The sequence below is a fragment of the Trachurus japonicus genome, chromosome 10 (assembly GCF_045865225.1).
Source record: "Trachurus japonicus isolate A0001 chromosome 10, Traja_1.0".
Lineage (NCBI taxonomy): Eukaryota > Metazoa > Chordata > Actinopteri > Carangiformes > Carangidae > Trachurus > Trachurus japonicus.
The window spans coordinates 23,375,288-23,395,449 of NC_140916.1; the positions used below are offsets into that span (position 1 = coordinate 23,375,288).

Below are 20,162 nucleotides of genomic sequence, written 5' to 3' on the forward strand. Positions count from 1 at the left end.
GAGTGGCACAGACACTGTACTCTAAAATTATAAATTCAATAGAGCTTTTATCATCCTCAAGATCAGGTCAAGCATCCTCCACAGCCTCCACAATCAGCATATGTAAACATCACTTAACACTTACAGGATGTACTGGAGCAGCGAGTGTGAAATAGGTTTTCACCTCTTTCATCTTTTAAAAGAACTGGAGACTTCTGCTCTTGAATATGAGCAATATCACACCACGCAGGCACACACACTTGTCTTACATCCGTGTGAGGACATCATGATGACATGCATTCCCGAACCCCTCACTTTAAAGGGATAGTTCAACATTTTGGCAAATTGGTCCATTGCCATAATCCCTGTAGTGTTAGCAGTAGGTTCGTTACCTTTATTTGGCGGTGCAAGCTACTTTAAGAACGGCGGAGCAGAGCCAGGAGCTGCTCAGAGCTACACTACCGAGGCTCATGGGATTTCTTGGTTTTCCTCATCAAACTCATCAAGTACACAATCCAACAACTCCAAAACGCTCTAGTGGACAAGTTGTGACCTGCACATTCACCACGCTATGAGATAATAACGGAACGTTACCAGACAGAGTTGATTTCGAGGCAAATACAATGTCTGCTTGCTGAAAAACTGTCCCTGAAGGCAACGCGCATCAGCGGTTTTGCATGAATTTACCTCTAAAACGACTCTGTCTGGTAATGTTCTGTTATTATCTCATAGCGTGGTGAATGTGCAGGTCACAACACAACGAACCTACTGCTCTCAGTATAGCGATTATGGCAATGGGCCAATTTGCCAAAATGTTGAACTATCCCTTTAACCTTGAGCATCACAGATAAATGTCCCACCACTGATTCCACCTTGAATCCGTAAAACCAAGTCTACACTCTCAAACGGCTTTTTTTTTTTTTAAAGTTAGGTGGACCGGCTCAGATGTTGTCATGTCGACCGTTTCAAATAGAATTTGTCCACAGAACAATACAAAGACATGTACTCAGATGCACACACAGACTTCAGGGCTCTCTGACGATAATAACGATGGATGAAGGTGTTTCGAAGCCAAAACGATGGGCTCTTCTTCTCATTCGATCACTTTGCCGTTTTGCGTTACTTTGTCCGCCTACTGTACACGTTGCCTTTCCAGAGTGTAAGGGTAGGATTAGGATGAGGGGAAATTGCTCCAGATACTTAACTGGATTTGCCAGTCTCTTTCATCACAGGGACTCTGGGTAAAGTGTCAGGTTATAATGCCGCTTCTTGAGAGTGAGTGGGTGAGAGCGGCACAATCCCTGCAAGATGCTGAGGCAGCAGAATGTTTATCAGAGTTAAAGGCATTAGTCAGAGTATGAGTACTCAGGTTCTGGCTTTGCCTCTGATAAAGCAGCGATCCACGTCAGAGCCCCGGTAGTGAGCGAGAAGCACGCTGCCCTGCTAAATCATTTACAGCATAATAGAGGAGCACACACCATTCATAAAATCCAATAGAGAAATGTATGAAGTAAACTGGAGCTAAATAGATTACAGCAGATGAAAACATCACACTTTATGATTGACTGTGCAACGCGCCAAGAGATTCATGATGTAGGCCCATGCCAAACCCCACAGCAATAATACAACAATGCCGTTTGTTTTACAAATAGTTTGATTAAAAAAATGAAAACGGCTGTGGCTAAACTGGGCAGGGGGGACGTTCTGAGGGGTTTTATTTCAAAAGAAATAACTTGATCACCACACGCACTCTGAAAAACCCTCTAAATCACCAAGTGGCTGTGTTGTTTTCCTCTGTTTGTACCCCGGTGTCTGCTCTGTAGCCTGCGCTGCTCTGTACTTAGCTAAGCAGCCATTTAAAGTACCAAAATATGACATCTTTCATCAAACATGCTCAATCACGCACTTAATGCTGTGTGGCAGGGTGTCGGTCCCCCCCCTCTGTTCCTTCGTGTACTCAGGGCCCAGTGCAGATTTACGATAAATACATGAGGCTGGATCCACCAGATCCATGTGGAGAATTACAGGGGGTCTTACATGGGTTGAGGCGTTCGCAGCTGGCAGTGCAGCTAATCAATCTTCACACTGAGATCTGAGCACGCTTTCCGTCGCTAATGCTAAAGCATTACCTTTAAATACTGCCAGCGTTTAATTCAGGTTTAGGATTCAATTTCCTATTAAAACTATGGTTTCTGTGGGCGTCTCTGTGGCGGTTACAGCTGCTGCTGCTGCTGCTGCTGCTGCTGCTGTTACCATTGTTGTTGTTGCTAACCACCGAGTTCTTCTTCAATTCTCCCTCCAGAAACCACATATTACCATGTTTCCTTTTATTTGCGGCAGCGGATTTTTCACCATGGTGATTCCTTCATCTCTTTTATGAAGCCTCAAGAATGTGGGACAGGAAACGTGACATTATTAAGTATGAATGAGCGACAGGGACCTCGAGTGAAAACATATTCAAACTAAACATTCAGAGAGAACTCGGATGTGGTTTTTGTTGATTTCACTAACAGTAATTAAACAACATCATCACGCCTTCACATTATTGTTATGACTGCTGTTGTATTGTCGCGTTTGACAATTTGCAGCTTCCTGCTGTGTGTGGAGAAGACTGAATACATATTCATCGACTTCAATTTAATTTAGAAGCACATTTTACTGAGTGTAACGCTGGTAGAGCGCTGGGTGCAAATAATTCATGTTTTTATGTCCTTGGTCTACGATACTGAACAACTCTGTATTCTCCACCACAGTGGTTTCCCCCTTTCACACACACACACACACACACACACACACACACACACACACACACACACACACACACACATATTAAAACCTGTGTGCAACAATCAAATTTGACAACTCACCTCTCTCACAGTAGGGTTCGCCCTCCTCCATGTAAAAAGCTTGGTTCCTGATAGGAGCCTTGCAGGCTGCACATTTGAAACACTGAACGTGGTAGGTCATCTTCAGGGCGTGCATGATTTCCTGAAAAGGGGAGAAGAGGGCTTTTTTTATTTTATTTCAGCACAGTGTTACAAATACGTACTTCTATTCTCTATATCTTCTATCCAACTGTACCATCTCATTTCATTTTCTACGTTTTAACATGGGAGGCACAATGAAGCAGCTCTTACCCCTGTGATCTTCTTTTTGCACTTGGCACAGTTTGGAGCGTATCGGTTATCGTGGCACTTGGTGCAGTAGACAGACCCTCTCTCCTCAAAGAAGCCCCCCTCGTCCAGGACCGCCTTACACTGTGAACATGTGAACTCCTCCGGGTGCCAAGAACGGCCCAGCGCTACCAGGTACCGACCCCTGGATAATACACACACACACACACACACACACACACAAGAAGACATCAGAGGCCTTATTAAAATCTGCTAAGTAGTTTTCTGTTTCAAACACAGAGGAGACGTGAACACAAACAGCTGTGGAAACAAGAGCAGACACCTGTCTGGTTCTACTTCTTCTGCCTTCACTGGGTGGAAAAACAAATCAACTCTTTGCTCACTGCAGTGACCGGAATAAGAAGTGAGATTTCTCTGTTATCTGTGAAATGTATGAAATGAGATTTAAATTATGTCAAAGTCAGCGCAACACTTGTCTCCCCAGAGATAATGTAATGTCTCCGAACTCTTAATTATGCTGACTGAACTTATTTGCTGCGGATATACAGTTAGTATCATTGTGTATATTAACCGTCTTTAATGATGTGTCATTTTTCTCTAACAGGCTTTTGAAGGGAGCAAACATCAGGACCGTTTCATGCTGGTAAAAGGAATCAATCAAACTGTCAAACTGTGTGGACGGGGGCCGTGCGGTCCTACCTGATGATTTTGTTGCAGGCGCCGCACACTGGGGTCCTCCCGCTGTCCTCGGGCGCCTGCTGCGCCGCCTGCAGGATGGAGCTGCGATTCTGCATGGGCGTTGGCTGCACCGGCTGCTGGTGCTGGGTAACCACGGTGCTGGTCTTGTCGGGGCGAAAGCGGTCGGCGAAACCAGGGTCAGTGACCCACGGCGGGCGAGAGGAAGGGCCCTTGCTGCTTGCTGCCGCCGCTGCTATTGGTGCTGCTGCTATTGGTGCTGCCACTGCTGCTATTGGTGCTGCCACTGCTGCTATTGGTGCTGCCACTGCTGCTATTGGTGCTGCCGCTGCTGCAGCGCCGGTCTTGGAGCCTGAGCCAGAGAGAGCGAGGTGATTTGTTTTGGAGCTGCTGCACTTCTGGCCATGAAATAATTCATACCACTTAATCATGTCACAAACTTGGGACACTTTTATGTAATAAGCGTGCTCCCTCCAGATGTCTGTTGTGACAGTTTTGTGTGCCATGTTGTTGCGGCTGATGCTCACGTATTGACACTTAATAAGAATCTATTAGCACAACCTCTGCTGGATGCTGCTGGGCTTCTTTTTACGCATCAGCAGGAGCAGAAACTCACCATCTGGTTTATCTGCTGCCTGGGCCTTGGCAGGTGAGGGAGTTGGCTCAAGGCTGTGGGGAGAAAATGACTAATTAGTAAAGGTACACATCTTTCTCTCTCCCTCTCTCTCACACACACGGACACACACCCTCTCAGTAACCATGGTTACTGTTCAATGAATGGACTCGGCGTCGGGTATCAGCAGGCGTGGCTGTCTCCATAACGTTGTGCCACAGATTACCTTCTGTGTGACTGATCATTAGCATCATCACCATTAATATTAAACAGCATCAACGGCCGCAGTGTGGTGTTCTCACCTGTTGTGGTGAGATAAGCTGGTTTCGTGGGTAAATTCAGCTGAATGTTTGAGAAATTCACCGTAATGCAATTTTCTCCTGAAGAAATAAAATATTTGTCATTGCCATGTTTGTCACTTTACTAAATCAATCTGAACGACGGCTATCGTTTGTGCTCTGCGCTGCACTGAAATGGTTCAAGAGTTGCTACGGTAACGTGAGCAACAAAAAAAAACAAGAAATCCTCTTGGATTGATTGATGTCACTCACAGGCAAAGTTTGAGGTGGAGAAACTCATCACAAGCGTTGTACTGTCAGGTTTGGATGCAGACGAGCTTCGCATCAAGACTGCATGCGCACAAGTGTTGAAATAAAGAGATGTTTCTACATTTCAAAGTTCTGTTACCCGCAGCAAGCGTCACTATATTCAGAAAATCTTCAAACCATGACTGAGACGGAAAAACAACTTCTGAGCCAAGACAGTGAGCTCTGGAGACATCTTATCTGGGGAAAAAATATAACATCGCCTTAGGCATCCATCATGTTTACATCATCAACTGTGCCATCTACAATGCACTAATGAAAGATGATGAAATCATTTCTCATTTGCAAAGAAAAAGAGGAAGATGTGAAATGAATTACCCCGCAACAGCCTTGTTCTATAGCATCGCCTGCATCAGGTTGAGTCTGCCTATCAATTATACTCGTTATGTATTCACACAACTAAACGCAGGAAGTTAGAGAGGCAGAAGAAGTTATAGAAATACAGCTGGGAGCTATCTAGCAAGAAGAGGAAGAAGAAAATCAGTCTGCCACTTTCCAAACAGCGTACTCTGAATAATAAAGGACATTAACTCCCTTTGCAATAGCAATACGATGGCTTGCAGGGCTGGTGACGGGGAGAGGAAGATAAATCTGTCTAAATTAAGGAGGGTAAAACCCCCTGCCAGGAGATTTTGGGTAAGAAGCTGCAGCAAAACAGTCGGGATGAGAAGGATCTCTGGCAGCCGGGTCAAACAAAGGACACAACAGACCTCTTTCAGCCTCCAGTCACAGGCCCTGGGTCAGCTGCCCTCCACCCCTCAGACCGGCAAACCTAATCTCTGGAACCCCACCTAACGACGCACAAAACAACATCCTGGTCAGCACCGCTGCTTCGGCTACACACCCTTGGCTCGCTGCCCTACATGACAATAGGCCGGTGGCACAGACTTCTCACACACCTTTGAGATGTTTGTTTGGCTGCACCTCACTCTGGTGAAGGTTGCAGGTGCAAATAGGAGCGCATCCTCTACCGCAGCTTATTCCCTGCTGGAGCAGTCTGGGTCATGTTTCCTTGACATTTTCACTGCTTTCAACATCCTCCTCCCCCCCTGTCTGCTCAGCAAGAGGCTCAGTGTGCTGCAGGTGCACAATTCCTGAATCAAAGCTGGTGAAGACAGGAGGGGTTTTTGCCTTCACCATAGAGTTTTGGACATGCTGCAGAGCAACACCCCATGGAATAGTTCCTTGACATTTCATGTTCACTCTTTGCACCTTAGATTTCAGATTCACCCATGTGTTTTTTTTGCTTATTTTTTTAGGCTTCCTCTCCTGTGGGATGCACTGAACTGAGCAACGAGGAGTTTGTTGGCAGCTCTAAACCCAACAGAGAGAGGAGCAGGATTTGTTTTTCAGATGGAGGAGGAAGCCACTGACATATGTCAAGCCTCCGTAGTGACGAGGTGATGCTGCTCCACAAGATCCTGAGTGTGTCAGATGGCAAAATGTCAAACAAAGGTGGCAAATGTCTTAGAGAGCAGAGTCTGCATTTCTACAGAGTGCTCTACATTTTCACTTAAAACCTCCTCCTGTCATTCCTTACTATTTACAAGAAAACCACAGGAAATTTGCACGTAATCTCTAGTTTTCTTTCTTATACTACTACAAAGTATGTTTATCACTTATTTTTTCCTGTCACCACAGAATATTTTCCACATGGTTGTGATGATTAACTCCAGCTCATGTGTCAAATCTTTTTAAAATGACAAGGCTGTCCTGTATTTCATTATTTTGGAAACACTAAATGGAAAAGAAAACGTTTCTTCTAGTTTTGCCTATTCATTTGGTCATATTATCAATTATCATGTAGTTATCAATTGCCATCTTATAGCCTTACCTTAGTTTAATAATTGTGTAATTTACTAATTTCTTCGCAGAAACAGCTATTCTTTATTAATTATTTATTATTTCTTTGTTAGTCAGACAATTTCTCGGCCACCCCCACAGCCTACATTGTTTTGGTTGGTTTCAAGTTTCACCTGCCAAGTTTCTGTTCACATGTTTCCATCACAAACTATTACAAAGTATCACCTTATAACAAGCAACCATTCCACATCTTTCTCCTGGGCACCTGAAAGCAAAAGTACATTTTGTATCTTATCCACGGAGCAGCTTCCTGGATAGACTGCAGCCGTCTTTTTCCCTAAAAGTTTTCTTTTTCTTTTTGTACTTCTAATTCAGGTTAATACCTGACCATCACAACTATTGATCTCAGCTTAGGCCTTTTCTCTCTGGTAAAGAGCAGAGACTCCTCAGCTGAACTCTCCAATCTGATGTTGGTCTTTTCATTAGCTTTTAAATACTCTTGGATATTTGTATTACAGGCAGTTGCAACAGACAAAAGACTGATTTTCCTCCCTGTGCACTTCTGTGCTTTATAAATGTGCGCTACTCTGTGTGTGTGCTCATTTGTTGTTTTCATGCCTGACTACACAACAATTTTCTCTGCAAGGCAGTAAAAGGAGACCTTGAACCCTGATCTTTGAGAAGACATCCCATTAATTCAGAGCTGTATAAATACTGAGGAAAGCTCTGCTTCTACATTATCATTTTTTGTTCACTACAACAAGTAAATAAAGAAACTGGTTGTGACTTAGCCGGAGAAAGAGAAGGATCGTGTAAAGCTTCAACAACGAACAAACAAGAAGAAAGGAAACACTCAAAGAAGAAAAGAGGGAGAAGCAGGAGTTGCTTTTTTCAGATGTTTTATATATTTTTTTGATGACAGCAGAAAAAAGTACAGATTTATCTTCCTTTTCTTTCATAATGGTTGGAGAAGCCTACAAGATGAAGGGGTCAGAAATGAAAACTCTAAAGGATGAAGAGCTAAATAAATGGAAGCAGGCAGAGACAGAGAGAGAGAGAAAGAGACAGACAGATCAAAAGGAGGGTCTGAACTTCACAATCAAAGAAGAATAACGAACAGAAAGGCGCTTCCCACTGCTGAGGCCCCCCTTCCCACCTTCCCACTCATTTACTCCAAGTAACGCAGTGTGAAATGGAAAATAGGGCTACAGACACAGTGGTCCACAGAGTTGTCAACAATCATCAAGTCAAAAATTCAGAGGGAGATCTTACACTTAGGCTCAGTATGCAAGGTTCCACTTAGGGCTTTGTCATCTAGGCTACGTTTCTTCTATTTTTGCTTTTCTTTATTTCCCCAAACTCCTTTTCCACCCCATGTGTATCTGAGAGGTGAATTTGTTAACTGCCATTGGATGGTCGGCTATCTTCGTCGTCTTTGTCACGTAGTCGTTGCGGTGTAGCTATCGCTAGCAGGCTCTGGCTGGGCTCTGCATCCCATGGCGTCTGAGATCGTTCAGGATTTGATATTGAGAGCGCGAGCGGACCTGTCGTGGTGCCAATCCCTCAGACGGGCATAGCGGGGACTCTGAATCTCAGTGAGGAACTTTTCCCTGACCACAGGCAACAGAGATATGAAACAGAGGGAAATAGATTGTAGGAGAGAGAAAAAAAAGAGCATGAGAGAACAGAAAGTGGAGCAAGGTGCAGAAAAAGGTGAAAAAGTAACAGAGGAATAAAACAAGTGCAACAGCAGACACACAAAAAGATATGTTTGGAAGGTGAATTATAAAGTTAAGTTAAGGAATAATTTCACAGTTTGGAGAATACACTTATTCACTTTCTTGCCAAGAATTACACGACTGCTCAGATCTGGTTGCACTAAGATAAACGAAGCTTCGTATTTTACAAAGACTCAAAACAGCTGTAGCTTCATATGTAACAAAGATGGGAAACAGCTAGGCCGCCTGTGTCCAAAGGTAACAAATCCGCATACCATTACCTCTAAAGTTAAACTAATTAACACATTATATCTCGTTTGTTTAATCCTTAGAAAAACCAAAAGTGTAAAAATGACACAATGTGGTTTTACGGGGGATTAAGTGGCAGATTACTTCTTGGTGGGGGGGCAGAGTCCTTTCCAGGAATGTAATGTGCACAGCCAAGAAGTCTGACTCAGACAGATGCAGGGGGAGTCAGTGGATTTTGTTACAGACAGAGCCACGCTAGCTGTTTCCCCCTGTTTCAAGTCGTTGTGCTAAGCTAAGTCAAATTTTAATTAGAAGCACTTAGTAAATTATAGCACGGGGCAGATTCTTGTCCTAATGATACAAAGCATGTAAAAATCACACCACAAATGCCAGTGACTGAAGAAGCAAATAGCCAAATACAACCAAAGGCCAATTTAGAAGTTGAGCTATTATTCAAAAGGATTGCCAAACTGAAGCCTGCACACACACACAAACACTTGTGTTCAAACCAATAGCACTCAGGTTTTTTACCTGGCCCTCTTCATGTTTTCATCATCTGGGTCCTGCACTGAGAGATCCAGGAGAGACACACACACATCAGCATGTCTGACTGATAAGGTTGACACACACACACACACACACACACACACACACACACACACACACACACACACACACCACCTACTGTACACACCTTGTGACAAATAGCCAGTTGAGCACATGCCAACCCCAACATGATAAGTAATAATATACATCATATTGTACATGTGCAGATGATTTGTCAGACTGGTTACAGTCAAAAATATAGAAAATAAAATAATCGCTGTCAGCAATGACAGCAGCCACCTGACAGTTCAACACTCCACAGCTGAAAAATGGATTCCTTTGTCTCCACCTTTCCTGTGTCACTCACTCTCCTGTCAGTCTAGCTGATAGTCAGTGTGATCACATCAGATCAACTGTGCAGCCCTGCTACACCACCCTCTCTATTGTCTCACTCCTCAGGCCTGAGTCCTGACTTACTGAAGTCGGTGCCTGTGAGCTGGGCCAGGATGCGGAAGGAGCGGGACTGTGTGGTGCCGGTGCGGGGCTGCCAGTCCTCCGTGTCCTCAATCAGCCTCTTCTTGCTGCGGTCGTTGGGGATAAAACAGGCCATGTTCTCCGCCCTGAGGCCGTGCCTGCACGCACACAAACCCAGCAGCAAAACACAGCAGGCGCGGTTAACACGGCCCCATCACGGGACAAACCAACTAACACCAACCAGGCTAATCAGGTGACCTTAAAAACGGAGGACACCCTGAACAGATCGTGCAACACTAAAAGCGGAATGATCAGTATCGCAGTCACGCACTAAGCGATCTAATAGGAACCCATTACTGAGATTTCTCATGGGCACACTGTAGACTCATAAATGGACATTACCACATTAGGAATTGCATTTATAACTCTCATTAGAATCAACGGGAGAAAAGCTGTCAGACTGCAGCAGCTCGCCTTGTTTGTAGAGGAAAATTACAACATATTAAAGCTTTGATTCTGATACACAACTCACGCAGCAGCACAAAAAAAAAACGCTTCTCATGACTCTTCTCATAATGTATTTTTTTCCAGCACAGCATGCATTCATCAAAATGCAAGCAGAGGATGAAAGATGGATGGTTATTAATGACCTGGCATCTTTGTTCTGTAAACCAAATTTATAGGAGCATCAGCACTTTTCTCTCTTTATTATTAGCCTGGCCGTAATAACCCAGAAGCCAACAAACCAGCCTGCATGCAGTTGCCCCTTACTTGGATAGGTACATTTCATCAAAGTAAGTAGCTTCACCCCTGTAGGACAGACCAAAGATCAACAAAGACAGATTGTATGAGGTCAACAGAGGAAAGACACAGACAAAGGAGAGAGGGGGACTAAATAATTAGAGAGAGGTTTTATTAGATGTAACACTAATAATATATTCTGGCCTTCTATGTATCAATTAAACGAGATGCAAACTGGTGAATTAATGTGAAATGGTGAAATGTATTCTAACAGAGCAGTGGCTCTCCACTCGACGGTCGGCCACAATGCTCTGCAACAAAGCTACACACTGCTTTGTTTGAGGAGGTCAAGAGATAAAAGGGTTGTTAACACTGTTAAAAGATGGGGATGGTTGTATACAAGTGTGAATTGCAACTTTAAAAAAGGCAAACAGTCTATTAGGAATTGGAGGGAAAAAAGGAAAAGAAATATACTAACTTGTCAAGAGCTTCCATCTGCAGAGTTAAAGGAAGAGAGGAAAACAAGAGAGAGAATCAGAGTTCAGCTTTGGGTTAAAGGATAGACAGAACATGTCAATGTATGACAGAGGTTTTATACAACAGAAAACCAAAAATACTGCAGGATGCAAAAAAACATGCAAGAGGTGACACGAGACATGCTGTTATTGTCAACAGGCTGTGTGAGAGAAAGACGACATTGTTTGCTTGTCAAATCATCTATTGTCACCCTGACCCAAAATGACTTCCTAGATCTGGCACAAAACCTTTGCCGTTCCACTCTTCTCTCCCATGTGCACAAATGCTTTTCAGTATTATGTAAATGCCTGTGCACTTGCCAAGAAAAAAAAAACAGCCTTCCCTAATTTCTGTGTCCCTGCAGTTCCTCTAATTTTTCATTGTGCTCTCATACACCGCCTACAACCACGAATGCCACAGCAGTGACCTATTATGATGTTAACTTCTGTAAAACCATCACACAAAACCTGTTTCAAGACAACAGGCCTGGACACATCAAACACACATCGTTTGCAACAAACCATTTACTGTGGTGAAATCCAACAATGTCTTCATCAAACTGAGCTGACACTTGTAATTAGCCTCTATTCTTTTCAAAGACGGCCTGACTGAGTGAGTTCGGGCTGTTGACAGAGAAACTTTGCAGGCATGTGAAGCCTCTCTAGAGTAAGCAAGTACGGCTGCTTAAATAATCCAGCAGCAGGGCAGTAAAGGGTGTGTGTGAGAAGTCAGCAGAATTTACGAGTGAGGCTAAATACAGCAGCAGACCGTATCTCACCAATGGCTGCAGTCAGACCACTACCATGACCCAAATTAAAGGACCCAAATTGGCACATGCTTCAAGAGCATTTCCATGCCATACTGTCAATTTCAGGATCATTCAAATTATATCTGAATCCATTCCTGGAAAAATTAAAACTGGAGACTACAGCCATTTATCTTTTCTTGTAATTATAGCAGCAAGAGGTCATGGGAACATTAACTTCATTTTAATACACATCAGAAACGATTACAGCCTTAAAACTAAAGTCCCTGACTCGCGGTTGTACGCCTCCCCCAAACCAGTCCAGTCGCAGTTCATGCATGTGTGCAGTTATGGCCAAAGAGGAGTCTTGTGCGGTTACAGTGACCTTTGACAATCAAAATCTGATCAGTTCATCATCTCTGAGTCCGAGTGAATATTAATCACATTTGTAGAAATGGCAGAGAAACAGACATAATCCCTCAAGCCATGTTTTACTATTTCATAACAATTTATAACCAAGTGTGGAAATCCAAAACATTTACTTGTGGTATTACACAAGAGAAGGGCTCGCTCTCTTGGAGCTGGTAAAAAAAACTAATTTCACCTTTTGGCTCATAAACTCTATCTAAGTGATAATTTAGTTATTTCCCTGGTTAAACACAGTAAAAATAATATGCACCATGATCAAGATTTTCCATCATTATTACTCTGTAACTATCTGCACAGCCCTGTAATTTTTGCAACGGTAACCGCCGACAGATTCATGGTATTAGTCTTAAAAAGACCCTCTAAAATAAATTTGTCTCTGCTGAGGTCATCGTCCAAGTTAATTATTTTAAAGCATCATGTTAAAAGGGAGATGCTATTACATTAATTATGGGAGGTATCATTTTTGACTTGTGTTAGAATGCTCTGAAAAACTGAGGGTCACAGTGTGAGCATCATGACAAAAAACACAGCCACTAAATGCTGAGATATATTTTTAGTCCAAAGTTTAGAGGAGAGAGTTTTTCCATATTTTCATGGATTTGAAAATTCTGTCATTGATACAAAGTGCAACTTCAGTGGTAAAACAAAACAAATCTGCTAGTTTGACTGTTTGCAGGACATGAAAGGATTGTTTAAACACACACACACACATACACACACACTGACACACGGAAAAGAAATCTATATTTGCGAAAAAAAACCCGCTGCAGAATAACATCTGCAGCGGGTCAAAACAAAAAAAAAAACAACACACCCAGAAAAACAAAATAAAATGGATTTTACAAGATCATAAAACTGCAAGTGATTATTGACACATCCCCCTCGCTAATCTCTGTAAAAACTGTTTTTTATCCGATAAATTCCACTGCAGACGTCGGCGAGCTGGAGGAAACCAGCCTGAACTGCACATGTCAGCTAAACATTCCCTCTGCTCCTAACAAAAGAGTTTGTTTTCACGTGTCTGAGCCAAAAAATGATTAAGGTCAACAAGATCGTTTAGGTCTGTTATGACAATAGCTTTGACAGCCTCCTCCTCTTTGCCTAAATTATTCTGGGATCACGAGTCAAAAGTCACATTCTTGCCATCTTGTGTATTAAATTACTGTCAGACAGTGGAATCATTGAGTTGATCTCAGCAGTGAGGCAGTAAACATTTGAGATGTTTACTCTTCCTCCTTTGTTCTTTCCTGCAATGCGTCTTTAAATGTGTGACATGGTTTTGACAATAAACTGCAGTGGTGATTGAAGTGAAAGCCTTAACATTATGCAAGACTGGAAATTCCCAAGGAGGTATTTTCTCTCAAGTGTAAAACTGGAATAATGAAATGTCAAAAAATACCATTAAAACCACATCAGTCACGTTGTGGTTTCAGAGGTAATAGTGTTTATTTATCCACCTACCCATTCTGTGGCTGCTGCATACTGGCACGGCCCTGTGAGCTCGGGGTGTTAAGTTTAGGCGAGTAGGCAACAGGTTTTATAACAGGTCCTGAGTTGGCACTACCACCACCTGCTGTAAATGGCCTCGCCATCTTGTTAATGGTTGTGCTGGGGGCAAAGGAGTACTTTGGCTGAACAGAAGCCTCAGCAAGTGAGTCCTACGAGGGTGTGGAAGAGGGAGAAAATGCAGCACAGTGCATAACATGCAGTTAGAAATTTCTGACACACAGTAAAAAAAAAAAAAAAGAAAAGAAAAAAAAAGTTTCTTCTGCTGTTGCACAATCCCGAGCTTTGTGCTAAGAAATCTTCCCGCGCAGCCTTAATATTTTCTCATAGCAAATGATTACTCATTGCTGAAGGAGCAGCTCTGTCAAAGCCTGAGGGGCTTTTCTCTGCGCACGGAAGAAGTGCTTAAGAAGTGTGAACACAGCCATTTTATTTGTGTTGGCAGTCGGCCAAGGAGCGGCCAAAGTAATCTGCTACTGCCACTAACATGAAAATGCTCAAAGTGAGAAAGTGTCATATTTGACTGACATGTCTCACTAATGAGATTCCTCGCTGAGCTTTACACACAGACTGCTAAAGAGCACCTTTTTTTGGTACATTGACTTTTTTTTACGTGTGTTACGTTCCAGCTGCTTCCCTAAAACAGCGCGCAGCACAAAGCGGTTCATGACACCGCTGTGCTATTCACACTGTAATCAGCTGGGCCAGTATAGCTCTCCAGAGGTTTCACAATGAAACCCGATGTATCAGTATTTTTCTGGCATCTGGGATTGTGCAAGGCATTACAAAACACACACACTACAATCCTCGTTCAAAAAAAAGATTCGCCACACTCATCCAGCCAACATCTCATTTAGCAGCTCACTGATGCTTCGCTAATGCACAGTGCACGGCCACGGTGAGAGCTTGACAGGTGACTCGGGTGAATCCGATGAATTTAAACACAAAGTGACATAACACACTGTTGAGGCCATTTGTGAACAATGATAAAAGGAGGTTTCAGATTCAATTAATGTCACTGTAATCCATTAGCAGACCATGCCAAAGCATCCAAGTGTTCATACAGAGGTGAGCTCAGGGTTTCAGACAAATAAAGTCTTACCTTCTGGTCTCCACCTGTTTTGAAAGCTCTGTGGAGACAAAAGACGGCAACAGTTAATTAAAACATTGCTTCATTAAAATTGTTGTACAAACATGATAGTCTGAATATTTGCATTTGCATTTCCAAATTAGAAATGTTTATGGTTCAGTTGTGACACAAACTTCTCCCCTAATGTTTGGGCTATATTTGAGTATTTTGAATATTTTTTTAAACTGAATCATGTATTATGCATTGATCTACCCAATTACAATTACACTCGCAGAATTATACAGGAGTGTACACTCATACTAATGTTACTCAAGCTAAATATAAACCTCATATTTCACAAAGACTAATTAAATGACAGAGTAACATAAATTACATATATTTATTTTACAGGCAGGGTCTCATTGTTGTAGTTCTTTCCCATCAGTTAAAACAACATCCTACTTCCATTCTTTAATTGCCTAAACAGAGACATCCAGGAACTTTTACAAGGGGTATTGTACACAAGTGACCAGATGGCTTTTAGACAAGACCAGTTTAACTCACTTATCTCAACCACTCCTGGATGCCAGAGTGGGGGAAAATGCACTCAAAATGTCCACTATAATCATTGACTGCATCACGTCACTGCATGACAATGACTCATGTGTGACTGATCCAAGAAAACAGCCTCACAAATCCTATTGTTGGATGTTTCCTGACAGTTTGGGTTAGAACTGCAACTTTGTTTTCATATCCAAAACATGTGGTTAAGATAATTGGCTTAGACTGGACATGTTTACTGAAACTGCTTGTGCTTAAATGCCCCGTGGACTCCACTGTCTCAAGCAGAGTGCCTGTCTGCTCACATCTCAGAAATTAAGCTACACCCATCAAGTGATAAAAAATAATCAATTTCTGTGACACCCCCTGACCTCGCTACTTTTCACATAATCTTATAGTGTCCCCAGATTCACCCCAGAGCTAACAGTGGCCACAGTGATGAACGCTTCTTAAGTCTAATCCCAGGATCCGTGTTATTGTGGTGCCTTCACTGACGTTAGCAACACAGCAGATAAGTTTGTGAAAGAAATCTCCGCACATTAAACATGGAGGCGCCCGGCTTTACAACTCTGTGACTGCTGAAACAGCTCGACAACACAAACCCCAACCGTCCCCTAAAGCCACTGTTTGCATGCTACACAAAGCCACAGCAAGGTTAAGCAGGAATGAACCAACCCTGCAGTCACCCCTATTGTTTTAGAGTACAAATCAGCAGGAAACAATGGAGCGCTTCCTGAGTCAATGAGAAATGAATAACTGCTCATGCCACTGCCTGGACAACCACCGACAGAGCAGCGCTACAGACAGGATGACAACAGGGCTGGAGAGATGGAGGGAGAGAAGGGAGGAGGAGGCATACTGACATGTCTGTGCGTGTCACATTTCTGGGAAGACAAATCAATGTGACGTTCATAGTGCTTCAGTTCGCCTTAACCCACAATTTGATGAGTCACACTTGAAATCAGGGATATAAAAGGAGCGCGTGCGGCGGCTGTTGGTTACTGTATTTCTTTTGGCAAATCTGAATTTAAAATGAACAAACATGGAAATGATTAAGTCACCGCTTCACAGTATAAGTTGCCCGGGCTGAGTCTGACCTGTGCTGAAACTGGATATGCACGTTGCATGAGATCATTTCCTGCCTTGTTTCAGGGGTCACTTATTCTAGATGATGCATGCTTTGCCTTCAAACTGATGTCAGATAAAATGTGAAGTTTCTCCATGCACAGAAAAAAAGAGAAATCTCCCATGATACTGTTATCAGAATTGCACATATCAACGACATTCTCCAAACCACAAGCCTACAGCCAAGTCACTGAAATATGGACCTCGCGTGTCCCTGTAGATGTTACGTTATCTTCTGTGTTTGAAGCTAAAAATCTATTGCTCGCCTCTTTTTGATTCCACTTCTTATAAAAAGGCTCTGAACAAACCCAAAATCTCCCACATAACAAGACAAGAGATGATCATTGGTGTTGAACAAAATGAGGCACTAAACCAAACAATAGGCCATATCTCATCGCCATGCAGCTGTCCCCCTTTCTTGACATGAAAGAAACTGTGGATGGCAGCCAAGATAGGAATAAATAAAACTGACAATAGCTCCTCTCAAAGAAGTGTTTCAGGAAAACAATATTTGCTTGTCTTACAATATAATAACAATAGGAGACGGCGAGATGAAGAGAGGAGACCGAGGGCTCATGGGAAGGGAGACATGGGTAAAAACAAGAGTGGAAGAATGTGAAATGTTTACCATAGCTGGACTCCACAAGGAGATGAGAACTAGATGAGGCAAAACCACAGAGAGCAGGAAAAGTATTGCTGCTGTCAAGTGAACGCGCTGGCTTATTACCAGTCTATCAAAGCATTACGCCACTTTCTATGGGTTCATGGTAAAAGTAGATAGTAGTGGTGTCATCACTTATGTTTGAAAACGGACAGTAATGATCATTTCTGAGCAGATGTTGTTGGACAGACAGAGGGCACATCTGGCTCATGTGTGATAAACCAACTAACCTTCATCTTTCGCTCTACATGACGTCACCTTTTTTTTTTTTGATCCTCGTCCTCTCACCACAAAGCCATCCTTTCTAATATTTCCCTCCCTTCCTTTTCCTTCTCACTCTCACTCTCTGAGCCATGCGTCGAGTCGACTACTCCCTCTCCCTCTCCCTCTCCCTCTCCCTCTCCCACTCCCTCTCCCTCTCCCTCTCCCTCACACTCCTTTTAAGGCATTTACTAAGTCAAGTCAAGTACGTGTCCTATCTGCGGAGGGGAAAAAAATAAAGGCAACATTAGCAATGTACGTGTCTGCTTGGCTTTATGGGGGAAAAAAAGAATTGCTGCTCTGCGTTAGGATCATTTTACAGCATCTCCACCACAACCAGTAACTCGTGTCATAATAACCTGCTGCAATATTTAGTAACCTTCAAATACATGTTACACACAAGGCTACAAAGGAACTTCTAGTTTACACAGCTGTTTAGTTTGACAATGTCTGAACTCCACCCTCCAACCACCTTTCCCTCTGTTCCCTACTCATCCTCCCTCCATTATAGTTTCTCTCTACCTAAACAAAACTAAAAGAGTAGCTTGATCTAAATTCCTTTATATTGCGTCACAATATTGATGTCTTTGCTTATAACCACTGTCGTCTTCAACATTGATTTTACATTAGAGCTGTAACTAGGGACTGCTTTTATAATAGACTCATCTGCTGATCCTTTAATAAAATGTCAGAAAGCCAGCAGTCTTCAAATGTCTTGTTTTGCCATACGAACGGTCCAAACCTCTTAGAGGTTTCTGTTTACTTTCATGTATGAGAAAAAAAATCATCCAGTGCTGCCAGTTAATGTTTTGGGGTTTTTTGTGTTTCAAATATGACTAAATCGATTATTGAGTTATAACTTAATGGACTTCCCGTCTCTTATCCAATAACAATATAAAAAAAAGAAAAAAGGAAAAGCATGAACTGAGAGACCCACTGAGCTCGGTGATGCGAACAGAGAGGCTCATGCTGTGTGAATGTGGGAGGAGACTGGTGCATCAGGAACAATATGCGGCAAACATCCCACAGGATCTCTAAATCTAAGAATATTACATTTAGCTCTGGCTCTGTTTTGATCTGGAAATTAATATAAATGACCTGTGGCTGTTCTGACTCAAACTAAGTGAACAAAAGGAGATTTGTCAGAACTTAACCGCTGAATCTCTCGGCAGGCAACAACAAAATGAACTAGATGTGACAATAGCTGTGCTACAGCTGTGATCACAACCTCTAAAATTATGAGTATCGCAGAATCAAAATGAGTCCCACGACAGCAGCGGGCTTCACCCCTATTACTTAGCAAGTCAACAGAGTCTCATTTTCTGGAGGCTTTCGACTCTTGAATGGTTATATTCCATCTCTCTTTGGGAGGGAAATCTTTTTACTATAATTAGGCTCCTGATGAAACATTCTGGCTTGTAGTCTACAGAGATACTTTACCAGTCAGGAATTTCTGGCAGCAGATACATGAGCAGGTATCAGTGCTGCCTGTATGAAGGTTAGCCAGTACAAATTAGACCAACTGAGGCACCATAAAAAAAAAAACAGGTTTCCTGGGCTCACACCTGACAACGAAATGTTTTAATCCAAAGAAAGCATTTCTCTAATGTCATTAAAAACCTGAGGCACAATGTGCGGCTCCTATGAAAATGGTATTTCACTGAACAATGGCCAGTGTGTCCACCCGACAGCAGTTGGCTTTCAAACTATTCACTGCTGCTCTTTGCTTCTTTAGGATGAAAAGGACAGGACATGACTGTGCTCAGCTAGAGAGAACTCAGAGAGCATGTAGCTCTGTCAATATCACACAGTCCTCTTGTTACTTTAATGAACAATAATGTGGTTTTTAACCTTGAACATAATATAATATATATACTATATTTCAACTGCCATCAAAACACAGAACCATCTAGAAACCGTTTAAAATTGCCATCATATTTTCAAGGATCAGTCTAACATGTGCACCTGTCACATGAATGTGGTTCCAATTGCAAAATGCACTGCAGTCTGTTTCAGCGTGGCTCAGCGTGGCTCTGCCGGCAAGACTTTGGCAAACACTTGGGCAAAGACAGCATGTTATAAATAGAAAAACCTGAAAAAAATAGACCTAAATATTTTTTCCACTGGATCAACTTTGAAATTGTAGGAGAAGAGAGTGTAGTTGTTGTTGTTTTCAAATCTATGTGAGTGGAACTGTGCAAGAAATTTATGCAAAGATGTAGGTCAGAGACCAGGAATCCAAGAAAGATTTTATCTTTATAAACCACCATATGGTAGCACTATCTGTACCAAAACCTAATTAATTCTTTTTAGGCTCATGGACCAGCTCCAAATTCCACTAAAATCTGTTCAGTAGATGCTGAAACACCCTGCTAACTACTGTATTAGACAAAGAGGCAAACAGGATCAAAAACATATCCTCCCCAGCAGAACCAATTACGTTTTTTGACAGCATTTGCTGTTGGGACTGTGACTTAAAATAAGTACAAATTAAATTTCAGCCAAATCTCAGACTAATTCAAGCCTGAGGGGGGTAAAATAATTCTTGTGTGTGCGATGATAACTTAAATGTATTTTGCAACCATCTGTCATAGCGAGCTACAACTCAAGGACATTTTACTATCTCATTTTTCCCAAAGTAAGAATAAAGGAGGATATATGTTTCATGGTGATTTATGCTGCTGGGAGAGATAAAAATGGAGGATGAGTGATCATGGAGTGGTTTGTTGCA

At 42.4% G+C, this 20,162-nt stretch overlaps 1 protein-coding gene across 8 annotated transcripts in view; it reads right to left on the bottom strand.

The window, feature by feature from the left end:
- The window catches only part of pdlim7 (PDZ and LIM domain 7), a 31,898-nt gene that overhangs the window by 1,643 nt on the left and 10,093 nt on the right, over positions 1 to 20,162 (bottom strand). For 3 of the 8 annotated variants that reach the window (XM_085790148.1, XM_085790149.1, XM_085790150.1), the window contains exons 4-11: positions 14,857 to 14,884; positions 13,710 to 13,906; positions 9,821 to 9,975; positions 9,329 to 9,365; positions 4,426 to 4,478; positions 3,813 to 4,161; positions 3,117 to 3,297; positions 2,847 to 2,967 (exon numbers count right to left, since the gene is read on the bottom strand). In XM_085790148.1, the coding sequence (XP_085646274.1) occupies positions 2,847 to 2,967; positions 3,117 to 3,297; positions 3,813 to 4,161; positions 4,426 to 4,478; positions 9,329 to 9,365; positions 9,821 to 9,975; positions 13,710 to 13,906; positions 14,857 to 14,884 (1,121 nt within the window). Of the gene's footprint in view, positions 1 to 2,846; positions 2,968 to 3,116; positions 3,298 to 3,812; positions 4,162 to 4,425; positions 4,479 to 9,328; positions 9,366 to 9,820; positions 9,976 to 10,588; positions 10,628 to 11,036; positions 11,054 to 13,709; positions 13,907 to 14,856; positions 14,885 to 20,162 lie in introns of all 8 variants that reach the window. The other 5 variants (XM_085790153.1, XM_085790154.1, XM_085790155.1 and 2 more) reach the window with 3 other exon arrangements.